Below are 14,008 nucleotides of genomic sequence, written 5' to 3'. Positions count from 1 at the left end.
TCTTTTCAGAGCAACTCCCTTTTGAGCAACAGACGTTTTTTTTTCTCAGAATACACACATCTTGGAAATACATCTTGGAGAAGGCATAATCATAAAAGCAAGATCACAGGATTTCACACATTTCTACTTCTAGTGGTCCAGTGTTGTTTACTGTTTACAGGGCATGAGTCACTAACCCGTTTTTGCTGTGTTTATTGTATTTATCCTTTTAAAATGCTGCTACTACAATTTCTCTATGGGGATTAATAAAGTTCATCTTAATCTTAATCTTAATATTAACCCAGAAGAGTGACCTCAAGCCTAAACCCACCACCATCTGTTTTAACACTTCCCTCTTAACCCCGAAAATGCAAATTACTTCAGTAAAGGTTAACTATGCAGGCAGGGAGAAAGAATTCTTCCAACAACTTTGGAAATCATTTTTAAAACTTTCTGGGTTGATTTGACAATGGTGAGAAATAAAGCCATAGTTTGATTACCTGTTATTGGCTGGCAGAACCGGTCATCAGCCGGAATGGCACTGATGCATTTGCAGGTGCCACCGGTTATGTAATCACAGGCTCCATATTTGACGCAGGTGCTGTATGGCCATGCAAACTGCTCTTCACATTTACACTGAGAAGCAGTGCCATTTGAGAGGCAAACTATGAGAGGAGAACATGTATGATATTTATATAAAAATACACTGTTTGTCATGAAGATGCTGAAAGAACTACCACTCACGTGTTGTGACGCTGATCTCAGAGATCTGTGTATTGTTGTCCAGTTGTATGGGAAAACTGGTAGCATTGAAGGCGGACAGAAGTTGCTCAGCTGATCGGACGTTAGTTGAATTCAATACAATTTCAACGGTATAATTAAATTCCTCTGAGGATGCTGCAAGATTAAAAAGGGAGAAGAAAAAGTGGTGATTCCGCTCATGTCTGCACGTCTTTCCATTCAGTGTGACAAGGACTTTGCACAGTATTGATACACAGGATCTGAACTTTTAAATTCATGTATGGCTGTCAGGACATAACGGCTATTCACCAAATCTATTAGAGTTGTCATTGTAATTGTGGTCAAGTTGCATCATTATCTATTCTATATGGGCCATGATTATATTACTTAGAGCTCGACCGATTATCAACTATCTCTTTGTCTAAATCTACACATCAAAGTATCAAATTCTTCAGACTAACCACTCCTCCTGTGCCTGGCATGAGGTAGAAACCCTTCATGATATTCCTAAAGACAGAAAAGAAGAGAAAACAAAACAATAAGGTACACTGAACAACATATGACTAACACAAAAAAAAAAAAAAAGCTGCAGTCATGTACGGGCCCCTTATTTTCTGTTCGGCACACTAAATAAATAGCAGTGACGTACCGGTAAAACCAGATTAGAAAATCCACCGAAGTTTCTAGTTTCCAAAAGAAGTGTCAGTACGAACACAGAGATGATCAAGGCATGCTTAAATATTGCCATTCCTTTAAAAAATAAGAGGACATAAAACACAAGAATCATTCAATTGTTATTGATTTTAAACATAATATTACCGTGTCAATAGATTCTGGTTGGAATTGTCACTAAGTGACAATGACAAACTTATAATAATTCATATTGAATGAATATATTGTCAAAAAGACGAAAACAGTGCAAATATTGTCTGTATTTTTCACTTTAGTCTCTACTATGTTGTGACAACCCTTCTGATTTAAACCACAGGCTTATCATACCGATGCCATTTTTTTTTTTTGAATCACTGAGTTTCTGTTGCCTAGTTGTACTGGAATTAATCCTAATAATAATAATAATAATAATAATAATAATAATATCAAAACTTTATATTGTTAAATCATTAAAATCTATATATTGAATATATATGATTACATATAATTATATAATCATATATTGAATTATATAGCCTTATGGTTTCTGTGCTTACACCAGTTCTAGTGACTTTTGATTGACTCTCAATTTAAGATGTCTTGTGTAAAACTAAAAGGTGAATTCGATGCTTATATTATTCTGATGGTGGTCCCTGCTGCTATCCATGAAAGTGACATGGCTGATTCTAGCTGACCCCGTCCTCTAATCATAAGAAGAAATATTGGAGGTGAAATGTGTTTTTGCTTCCCGTTCTGAAGCTTGCAGTGGAAAATAATTTACAACATGACAGATAAAACATATAGAGTTCTTGGAAGGGACGATTGTCTAGACCTATACATATGTAGATTCCAAAGCAAAGTTCATAGAATATGACTGATGTTCTGATAAACAAAGTTAAATTCCACTGGCTCCTGAGTTGTTTTTCTTCATTCTTATGTTAATTTCATCCTTAATGCTGCTTCAAATACAAGATAGGATCTTTATTATTACCAAAAGCTCGCCCAATGTTTCTAATTTCACCCAAAATTAACCCTAAAATCAAAAGCATACGAACAGAATTTGTTTAACTCCAACCCCCACACTTCCTTGTACTCATTCTTTAGAATTTAAGAGCTTAAACTTCCATTGACTTTTTGATGTTTATCCAACCTATGAGATCAAACAGTGAGTCACTGTTTAAGGACAAACAATGGTTTTGAAAGATACGCTATGTGATACAGGTTTTTCAAATAATTACATTTTAATATCGTGTTTTCACTATAAAGTAATTTTAACGTAGTACACAAGTACCTTCAAAGACTCGTCCTTTTCACTGTAGCTTTGCTTGCATTTGACAGCGGTCGCTTCCACATGGCGCTCACTGTTAATCAATAAGATCCAGTGTTTCTGGGCGACACTTCAGCTGATGTATCACTGTTTAGACACTCGAAAGGAGATCTGGTAAGAAATAAAAATACAATAGTAGGAGTACTACTGGTGGCAAGTCCAATTTAATGTGTTGTCATTAAATCAAAACAATGTCAGTGGAATGACAGCATTCTCATGCTGCTAATAAGAACATCAAATGTAGCAACATGTCATTAAAAGTCATTACTGTCAGGGAACAGCATAAAGGTCACAGGTGCAGCACATAACAAAGGAACTTCTGATTCGTAATTACGGTTATTAACTCTTTTGTGGAAGATTATGGAGGCCTAGAGATGACAGAGTCTGTGTCTCCTGTGTTTGGATGACGCATCTTTCTATTAGAAACTGACTTTAACTCTTCAAATCAACGAATTAAAAATGAGGAAACACGGCAAGCCTCTCTGGATCTTTTAGAACTAGAAGTGAGCAAAAAACGAACAATGCCTTTCAATGTCATCACCATGGATTATTGTCATAAAACAAACACACATATCTGCCCATACTTCCTCATGGGACGCAAACATGTCCAGACCACTTGTGGTTCTGCCACATAACTTGAAGCCTGTGATGACAGAAATGTGTGCGTCTGTCCTTGGGATAATCTCTACTTTTACAAAAGTTTGTACAGAGATGGTACCAAAGCAGAAGATAGTCCTAAAAGCCAACGCTGTGCCAGGAACACTAGACAAGTGTGAAAAGTGTGTCAAGTTTGTACAGCAAGTAAAACAGCAAACTTTGGTAGATGCATAAATCATCGCACAAGCATTACTGAGGGCACCGGCCAGGTAATGACCATTTAATTCAATGTTTCAATACTTCCAGTTTCAAAGACATATTTTCAAGAAATGTCAACATCATTACAAACAACATAGGATGAATGATTATCACTTTATGTGGCACTCGTTGTTGGAGATGCCCTTTGCCATTTTCTTTTTTAATCACTGGGTTTCTGTTGCCAACTTGTACTGGAATAAATCCTAATAATAAATGATAATAATAATAATAATAATAATAATAATAATAATAATAATAATAATAATAATAATAATAATATTAAAAACTTGAAAACTGAATTTAGTTAAATCATTAAAATCATTAAAATCTATATATTGAATATATATGATTATATATCATTATATAATGATACATTGAATTACATAGCTGTATGGTTTCTGAGCTTATACCAGTTCTAGTGACTTTTGATTGACCATGAGATAGGTCCGACCAGATTAAATTGATAACATGACGAAGAAGGCGAAACCTCCTGCCAGAGTCACACACAGCCTGAACCCGCGGAGAAATTAAACTGAAACTAATTACTGCAAATGTATTTTTTGTATCTAAAACATTTTCAGATTAACATATATTTCATGTGGCTACTATAGTAACTTAATAATAGAGTTTATAAGTTTATAATAGTTGCAGAGAGTCACATCATTGAGGAGAAAAACTTGTTAGTATTTACTAATGCTATAAAGTCAAAGACACACACAATCAGTACTGTGCAGTTTAAGTTAACAATAATGCAGAAGTCAAAGCAAACAGATTAGCTCACAGCAACAAGTGAAAACACCTACAGTGCTTCAGAGGTTACAACAAAAACAACCAGTTCTCTCATTCCTGAAAAACTTTCCTGCTTTACTGTTCACAGAAAAACATAAAATGTATCTTAGCCTCCTTACCATAGCTCTTCTGCTCCTCTGCTCTTTTTCCTGTGCTGTAATTACTCCCTGCGTGTGTTTGAGATTCACACTGCATAATCGTAGCCGGCAGAGTATGGAGGTTGCCAAACCTGTATGCTGAGGTATGGGAAACACGTAGCACAAAAAAAAGAACTTCCTGAAATATAGTAAGGGACCAGCACTGTGCCGGTAAGAGTTACTTAACAGGTTTAATTATTCTCTGGTTTCTCTGATTTTACGTGCAAAACGTAGATAGAAATCATACAAGTATGAACTTAAAAAAAGAAAGTGTGCAACACTTAAATCCAGATCAATCCAATATCACATGTGGCAGGCAGACCACTGACAAAATGTATATACCGGTAGGGGACAATATGCATTTGATGCCATCTAGCAGTGAAAGATTTATTGATAACCTTGCCATTCAAATAAAGGTACAAATAAAAGACACTGACCTATTTGCTGGGAAACAAGGTCAGGTTCTGAACATTTAATAGCCTTAGGCAAGACTCACCGAGCAACACCCTACAGCACACTGACTAAATCTCACAACAGCACACAAACTGGTAAGAAAAGTCAACACAAATCCAAATCTGTGCATAGTCACAGTTTTTTATATATACATAATTAGCGGTAAATCCAAAACTATTCTTCTATTTCTCGTCCTTACTAAATTGTTCCATGACTTTTGTCATTTTTTTTTAATCTCAAGAATGTTATAGCTAACAATAAGGTAATAATTGAACGCAGGTGCAGGAAGTCTGGAGCACTATTAAATCTACAAAGCATTATTAAAGATAAGGCTTCAGCTCTCAACTTTATGATTAATGATTTCTTTCATGTGGTTCTAAGAAGGGGCATTTTTCAGTGTTGAAGGAAGTTTGAAGCGCCTGACAATAAGGAAGTGTGAAACATTCAGTCCATCAATGACGTGATCTAATCTGCGACATGCATCACAGCATTAAAATGTAACTAAACGCAGAAAAAGACAGATTGATTGATTATCGCGACACAATCAGTGCCAATGCATAACTGGTTTTAGGAATTCAGCCCTTGACGAGTCAGCATTCTTCGGCCCAAAAGGATCAAGACAGTGGCAATCGTTTGGACACGCCTGAGATGTTGTGACTCCTTTAGTATAGTTGTGATTTAGATTAAAGCTTCATGATGGATTAAAATGTGCCTGTAGTTCAGTCTGAAACCCAAAAGTCTCTGCTTTGTAAAAATGTTGTGCCTTTAATTTTACGACAAACATTTTAGTTTCACTTAGAAGACTGCTATTTGTTATTTGTTGTTATTGGGTGGATTGCCAATGACATCTACTACAAACACACCCACTGGAGGATACACAGCTAAAGCATGTAAACATCAGGTGTTTCAAAATGTCTGTGTGCTTATTTTCATCACAGCCATGACCTAAAATGGCTCGACTTTCTAACCCTGGCACCTACTGGTTGTATTTGATTGGGATTATAAATTAACTATGAAGTTATTTCTACAGTAAATCAGTGATTAAGATACAAGATTTATTAAAGCACCTGTCCTGACCTATGCCTCATTAGTTTTAACCCTGTGTTTCACACACAGTTCCAGACATACAGTGAGATTTGCCTTTCTTTTTTAAAACGACGTCAAGTCTGTTAATTTTACCCCAAGTGGACTAAAATCAGGTTTTTGGACACACTCGGTCAATTAAAGCGAACAGTTTTGTGACTGGATTTGCTCAATATGTGCAATGTCATGCTCGTCATACCCCATCATGGCGTCATGCTAGCAGGAAGCATAATGCACAGCATTTTAGCGGCATTAAAACCATTTCCGCCTAATCTAAACTCATCTAAACTAACCTAAACAGGTAAATAAACACCAAAAAAATAAACACACAGCTAACACCCACAGCTAACATGCCCCCACAAAGCACTAAAACGGTGCTACTTCGTGCTAACAACATAACCGCTACGTTATGCTAACAACAACAAAACTTTACTCATTTTCACGCCAACGACAGCGAGAAGTGGAACTTTATGCTAACAACGACATAGATATGACAGCTGAAGCTCTACTGATAACAATTAAACAAATAAATCTTATCACTCTGTCACTCAAATTAGTGGCGCTTATTAGCCTCATTTTATACATTAGCGTTAGCTTAAAAATAATGTCTTACATTTGCTGTCTCTTTATCATTATAACCACTATTTTAGCCCAAATTTTCCGGTGTGGAAGGTTATCCCGCGTCTGTGTGACTTCTAAAGACATTTCTGTAAGTCTGTATTTGCATTTTTAGAACCTCTACAGATGAGTTTTTTCACATTTATTCAGCTGTCAAAAAAGTCAAACAAAATGTCAAATATGGTGCATTCAGGGACCTTTGGAACAAGTAGAGATTTTGTGCTCCTGGCTGCGTTTAAAGGTTTTTATATAAACTGTGTAATTTCTCTAGGAAAGCAGGCACATCTGTGTTTATTAGAACACCACAGCAACTATTCATGAATAACACGTGCTTGATTAATAACAATAATAATAATGCATTGGTCTTATATTGCACTTTTCTGCTCTGTTGGGCAGGCACTCAAAGCGCTTACATTGTGATGCATTGTTCTTTCACACCACATTCACACAGTGGCAGATTAGGCTTCACATCACTTAGTTATTGGTTGTTAAATCAGAAATATGAAACCGGTTTCCTCTGTTAGCAGTTTGTGAGTGATAATGGCTAGAGCTTTCCTTCAAATCATATCGTTTTACTTGTATTTTGTAGTTGTGGCTTCAACCTGTGTGATGAAAAGCGGGGAAAAATGGTCATTTAATATGTGTACATTCAATACAGAAAGCTGTCATGGATGTGCCTCAGAGGTTAGACAGTCGGCCCTGCGACGGGCAGCCTCTGTGCCCTTAGGCGGGACACCAAACCCTCCGCCTGTATGTCTCTATTGTGCTGGGTCGATCTCAGCAACAGACTCTATAGACTCCACTATACACACTGGCACTGACTATAGTAAAAGCAAAACATCCTCACACGCCAGTGTTAGAGCTGGAGGACTCGCTCTGCTGGTTTTGCTGCACTTACAATAAGTGAATCTGTGACTTGACAGCTTTCACGTACCTTCTTGTCTGTCAAGTTGTGTAATCTGATACCAGCTCTAGATGGATCTTTGAGCAGCAACAGAAACTAATTTAACACTATTGTGTAAACAACCTGTTAAATAATGCCCATCCTATCTGGAATGTATGAGGCATTAAATTGTATTTACAGCCTTTAAAGTGCAGTCTATAGCTCAGAATCACAGCATTCAGGTCTTGTTGAATCACCAGGATGATTCTAATTTGACATTAGTTAGCATTTGCTTAATGTAAAATGTTTTTGATAAAAAAAAGGCCCCAGTGTCTGACTCATTGTTTGTGTACAGACCAGTATTATTAAGACATAGGTGCAGCACCTACGTGGTTTTATGCAACATCAAAGCCAGGATTACCTGCAAATAAAGGAGTCGATTTGCGGCACAAGAGATTATAAGCTTCTGAGAGCGAGAATACAAACTTGATGTGTCCACATGGTGTGGTTACAACCCCCACCCCCCGCCCCCCACTCTCAGAGACCTGGAGAAAACCCTGCAAGAGCTCCCTATACTGAAATACATGTTGCTGGAAGACAATGAGAGGTCAATACGTGACTCACAGCAGTTCCATGAGCCGTGAACAGACCGAAATGTAAATGGAAGCATAAAGTATGTAACAACAGTTATTCAATTATTCAATTATATGTTGCTAATATTTGCTAAAAAGCTACAAATTTATTTACAATTAATTTATTTATATATCAAGAAGACTTAATTGTTTCTGTTTAATCCAGTTAATCCACAATATAGGTTAGATTTGAGCTTCACTGCTGCCATTTTGTAAGTAGGAAAATGACAGTTTAGCTAATATTAGCTCACTCTAAATTATTTAAATATGAACATATTAACAGAATAAATGTGAAATTGCATTATAGGATGAGCACTCACATGAGTCAGATGAAGACATGAAATGAAAATCACCTGCCCAGTCATTGCACCACCTCCAACATGGCTGCTGCTGGATCCATTTCCTCCTGCCCGCCCTCCATTCTCCTCTAATAAATACCAGGTCTTTTATTCAGTGAAGTGGATGAGAGACATCTGTGTGACCCCGCCTTTTCGGTGGGTCCATGGGACTGCCTGGGTACAGTGAACTCACATACACACACACACCCACCCACGCACACTTATTATAAAAGCTTCTCCCTGCACCTCAGCCAGTGCAACCGGAGACACACTGACCTTCTTCGTCATGGGTTGTTGAATGAAAAAGTGAAGGAATTTACAAACAATAAGTTAGTGCTGTGTGGGTGGGGGGAGTGAGATCTGGAGAGAATCGAAGGGATGTTACAGGTCAGAAGACTCACAGAAATTTGTGATTTGTCATTTGTGGTTGTGGCTCAGGTGGTGGAGCGGTTGTCCACTAACAGGAAGGTCAGGGGTTTCCCCGCCTTGGCTGCAGGCCAACCACTGGTGTGTGAATGTGTGTGACTTTGTGTGTGTGGAAGGGGAAAAGGTGAAGTAGTGTGAAGCGCTTTAAGTACTTGAGTAGGTAGAAAAGCACTTTACATATAAGCAATGGTGGAGGAAGTACTGAAGCTAGGTACTTAAGTAAAAGTACAAATACCCAGCAAAATATATACTTAAATAAAAGTAGAAGTGCTACATCAACAATCCTACTTAAGTAAAAGTCTTAAGTACTTTTAAATGTACTTAAAGTATTAAAAGTAAAAGTACTCACACACTGAATATAGGCTGCAGGCTGTGGGCATCAAGTGAACAGAGAGGCTGCTGATAACAAACAGGCATTCAGCATGTTTACTGTGTCAGTGTTCCTGCTGTAGATTCATGTTATGATTCATGTTAATCAGACACTAATGGATGGATCTGTGTTAGCAGAGAGCAGCTAACTAGTTAGCTAACTGAGCCAGAGCACCGGCATCATGACTGAGGCTCATTATAGAAACACAGCTGGCAGCGTGACACCACCTCCATGCAGAGTCTGACCTCACATCAGTCCAGCACTGTGTTCATCACATGGAACAAGTAACTACAGACACTGTAGAAATGTAGTGGAGGAGAAAGTACAGGTAACAGCTGCAACATGTAATGGAGTAAAAGTATAAAGTATGCACTATTATTTTTACTTAAGTAAAGACTAAATACATAAAAATGTACTTAAGTACAGTAACGAAGTACAAATACTTAGTTACATCCCACCACTGCATATAAGTACAGACAACCAGGTGACAGTATGACATCACACCATTTAAGGCACACAAGTAAATGCATGTCCTTCTTCCTAACTGTTTGCTTTTAATATAAAATCATATGTCTATAGGAGACTGAACATACTTTCAGATGTTATGAAAGCTTTTTATTGTTACAGGTGCAATAACATCTTTATTCTGTTTTTATTATTATTTAAGCATTCATTCACATTGGATTCACTTTTATTTATCTATTGTTTATATTTTTTATACTTGTTGCTACTTTATTTTCTTCTTAGGTGTGCTTCTTTTGTCTTCTGCTTTAACACTGAATTTCCCATGTGGGGGACTAATAAAGGATTATCTTATCTTACTTCACCCGATCATGCAACCGGCACAGACCTTTTAACCTCCATCCAAACATACCTGCCGCCTGGTGGAGCGTGTTTGGCACGAGGATGTGGTTGACGGTCCCTCATGAGGGCTTTATTTCCTTCTCAGCCATATGACCTGTACTGCAGCCAACCACCAGGGGACAATCAAGATATTTTGGCCTCAATATTGAGTCGAGGGGTTGACTGTGCAGCTATATATCTTTGTTTTGCATTACATACATGATAACTTTTTTGCATTTGAGAGCAGAAACAGCAGCGGCTGACCGGTGCAACAACATCACAAAGACTCCTCACGAGTTATGACAAATGTTCTGAGCTTTATTTTGTTGATTTTTAGAGGTTACATAGTAGTAAACATACTGGTTACACATGTGAAAATTGGTTACATCATCCACTCGAGCCACATGTGCACTTCACACCCCACCTTCATCCTTTCTGACACACACACACACACACATCCTGCAGTTTAAGCAAGCCCACACATCCTCATCATCATCATCATCATCATCATCCTGCAGTCCACAGCAGCACAGCTCTTCTTCACTCACTCTGGAATACTTTAAATAGTCATTAGTCAGGCGAAACCGGTGAGAGAGTTCACATCTATGTTAGCACCACAGCAGCTTTGACAGTAACTGGCTTGGTGAGGTCCATCGATTGCTGCTCTCATGGCAAAAATCCACTTGCTCTGATGAGAGCAGCTTAATTTTTGTGTGTGGTGCTTTTTAGGGTTCATTATTGTCGTACTCTGGATGTGAAAACAAGTGAAAAGATCGTCCTAAAATCAAGTAGCACAAGTAGACAGACTTCAAGTAGAGTATGCATATCTTCCATACCAGCCTGCTCACCTTGTGACACCATGTTGGGGGGGGGGGGGGGGGGTAAATACATCTGAATGCCCATAAAAAAAATCAAAATACTAACAGAGAGATAATAATAAAAACTAAACATATAAAACACTACAACAACAAATCCGCCTTTCAAAATAAAAGAAAGAAATAAAGGGAAACTACATATCTGCCTCTCAATTAAAAACAGAATTAGTGCATCAATATTACATTTTAATATTGACTACATGTAGCATGTAGCATTGTATTATACTATTTCCACCAGACACCCGACGCCTGAAGCTCCAAAATGTATCAAAAACACTTCATCAACGCTACATCCGTGGAGGCAAACGGGGGCTATAGCTAGCAGAGATCTAAGTGTGCGTAAGTGTAGAAGGATTTATTGTAGCCCGACCGCCTCCACACTGCTTTTGGTTCCAGAGCAGCAGGTCAGCCTTCGAAAACAAATGCTGCTACCTGCTGGTGGTAACAAGAGGAAAAAAAAAGAAAAACAAAACCAGAGGTGTGAAGAGTTCAGGCACATGACTTACAGGTCGGTCCACACCCGGGCAACAAATACGTCTCAGAATGTACCTTTAAATTGAAGAGTAATACCAGTGTCATTGAGAGTTTTAGCTTATTTACTATTGTCTGTGTGTATTTTCTTTCTTTGCATGCAATCATCTCACAATGACTGCTGTGTTCATTTTAAATAGTAGTTTGTTTTTTTTAACACTGAAATCAAGTTAAGGCAAGAGAAGCCTGCATGATTGGCACAAACAACCAACAGAAAAACACAGGTATTATCCTTTAATGTGAGGTGTTTGGCCATTAAAGATAAAGAAAGTGCTATTTGTGTGAAGTCAGTACATGTCCGGCTCCTTTTTAACCCAGAATTCTTCTATGTTAGGCCTCCTTGAGGCTCATCGTTAAGGTCACACATCTCACTTTGTTACAGCCGATAGAGGATTGAGGAGTGTTTAGAAGGAGTAATAATGTACACGCAAGACAGGAGGAAAACAGAGGAGCAACGTAGCGGTAAAGATCTGAAACACTCATCGGAGGGAGGACACACACTGAGATCAAATCACACCACCGAACAGTATGATCTATTCAAATGCCCCCCCCCCCTTCCTCGCCCTCACACATTCCTTTTTGTTCCTGTGCCAGCTCCTGTCTGTGTAGGTGGTTTCTTCCTCATTCCTCCACTATAAGAGGTCGGGGAGGTGGCTGTACACTGATTCCAGCAGCGTCTGGCTGGCTTCCTGACTCTTGACCCCAGCGATCTCAAAGAGGCGGTCCAGCTTGTCCTCGGCGGCAGGGATCTCCTCGATGGTGTGCAGCTCCTCTGGGTTCAGGATGTGCAGCATGTCGTCAAAGATGGGCTGCAGGTCGCACGGGTCCAGGCGCACCTGCCGGAGCACCGTGTCTTTCTTCTCTGGAGGGGGAAAGACAGAGGAGGAAGAGGAGGACTGTTAGCAAAACAAGGCCAGTCTGCAGGGTTGTCTAATAACCGGAAGGTCGGCGGTTCGATCCCAGCTCGTCCCTAGTCATTGTTGTGTTGTGTGTCCTTAGGCAAGGCACTTTACCACCGCATTGCCTCCAGTGCACTCACTGTTGTATGATTGCGTATGAATCAGTCTCCCCCAGGGGAGCTGTGGCTTACCACTGCCACTGTGTGAATGTGGTGTGAATGAATAATGCATCTTAATGTAAAGCGCCTGCCCAACAGAGCAGAAAAGCACAATATAAGACCAATGCATTATTATTATTATTATTATTGCTGTGCAGCACAGATGCTAAAAAGCTAGCTGGAGTTTGAGCTGTGTCTTGTTATCATTCTTTCTATGCTTGGATTTAATCCCTATAATACATAAGCAATACCCAAAATGACCACATGAGGGCAGTCAGCACCCACACAAGTGAGTCCTCGTCACTTCCAATCAGCCTAAAACACATTGGTGAATGTGAATAATTTATGCTATACTGTATACACAGACCTCAGCCAGCAAATCTCTCCTCTCAGAATATCTTGGCCCAGTAGAAACGCCTCATTGGATAAAATAAAAAACAGGGGGGTGAGCCAAGCACATATTATTAAAGTAGTAGTTTCAGAGCACAAAATCTAGATCACTTTGTATCTGACACCTTGCCGCAGTGCCATGAAGATGAGGGTGTTTCCCTCCCTAGCAGAGAGCACTGTGGATCTATCAAATGAAACTGAAAAGATGAATCACACACTGAGTCAGGCTCATTAGGTGACACATTATTCAGTCAGTGTGGGAGAAAAAAATCTACAGCTGAATCTCTATCTACTGCCAGCTTGTTCACCTCTCACCTTTGGTAATGAAGGAGCCGTTCCTGCTGAGGGCCGAGTCTTTGCTGGAGGTGGAGTCGCAGCGCAGCAGGGGCTCCGACTCGTCGGGGAAGAAGCCTTTGGTGCGGTCCACCGGCGACTGCTCCGTGCCCATCCCGCCGGGACGGCCCACGCTGCCGCTGCAGCTGCTGCTACCGACACTGCTGGGAGACTCAAGCGGCTTGTGGATGGGGCTGAGGCTATGGCTTACATTCACTGAGGGCATCAGCTGGTTGATGTCAACCTGTGGAGGTAAAAGAAGTGAAGGTGTTTGACAAAGACTGCACAGAAACAGCAGAGAGAGGTGGAGCCATGCTCAGATTTGTAGGGCTACAAACAGGGAACATGTGGGTGTTGAATGAAATACATAAATAAGATTTGCATTATGGGAAATGTAGGCTTCACTGTTTGATGTCTGTGTTCCCTTCCTCCTCCTCCTCCTCCTCCTTCCCTCAAACCCCCTCTCTCTTTCTCCCCGGTGCAGTAATGAACCTGTGGTTTGAACCAGTAGCAACTGGTTCAGGGATGAGATCATGAAAGCACGTCTTGTTTTTCACAGCATGTGGCCAGTCAAGCCTAAAGGTCGCAGCAGCAGCAGCAGAGAGGTCACAAACAAACAGAATAAAATGTAACTACAGGCGGAGCACAGCAGTCAGTCAGACGACAGTGGAGGATTCAGTCTGTTATCGTGGATTTC

The 14,008-nt window shown here is 39.6% G+C and overlaps 2 protein-coding genes across 22 annotated transcripts in view; both read right to left on the bottom strand.

Annotated features, from left to right (window-relative positions):
* Positions 1–4,557, bottom strand: part of adgrf6 (adhesion G protein-coupled receptor F6) — a 43,287-nt gene extending 38,730 nt beyond the window's left edge. For all 21 annotated transcript variants that reach the window (XM_028397630.1, XM_028397629.1, XM_028397616.1 and 18 more), the window contains exons 1-6: positions 4,462–4,557; positions 2,663–2,809; positions 1,370–1,470; positions 1,182–1,227; positions 724–876; positions 480–644 (exon numbers count right to left, since the gene is read on the bottom strand). In XM_028397630.1, the coding sequence (XP_028253431.1) occupies positions 480–644; positions 724–876; positions 1,182–1,227; positions 1,370–1,468 (463 nt within the window). In that variant the 5' untranslated portion in view covers positions 1,469–1,470; positions 2,663–2,809; positions 4,462–4,557. The remainder of the gene's footprint in view (positions 1–479; positions 645–723; positions 877–1,181; positions 1,228–1,369; positions 1,471–2,662; positions 2,810–4,461) is intronic.
* A 5,865-nt stretch (positions 4,558–10,422) lies between these two features.
* The window catches only part of tnfrsf21 (tumor necrosis factor receptor superfamily, member 21), a 33,579-nt gene continuing 29,993 nt past the window's right edge, over positions 10,423–14,008 (bottom strand). Inside the window, exons 5-6 of the mRNA XM_028397647.1 lie at positions 13,294–13,555; positions 10,423–12,393 (exon numbers count right to left, since the gene is read on the bottom strand). Coding sequence (XP_028253448.1) covers positions 12,164–12,393; positions 13,294–13,555 — 492 coding nt within the window. The 3' untranslated portion in view covers positions 10,423–12,163. The remainder of the gene's footprint in view (positions 12,394–13,293; positions 13,556–14,008) is intronic.

The sequence above is a fragment of the Parambassis ranga genome, chromosome 24 (genome assembly GCF_900634625.1).
Source record: "Parambassis ranga chromosome 24, fParRan2.1, whole genome shotgun sequence".
NCBI lineage: Eukaryota > Metazoa > Chordata > Actinopteri > Ambassidae > Parambassis > Parambassis ranga.
The sequence above is the reverse complement of the archived record's forward strand: the minus strand, read 5'-3'. Positions and strand labels throughout refer to the sequence as shown.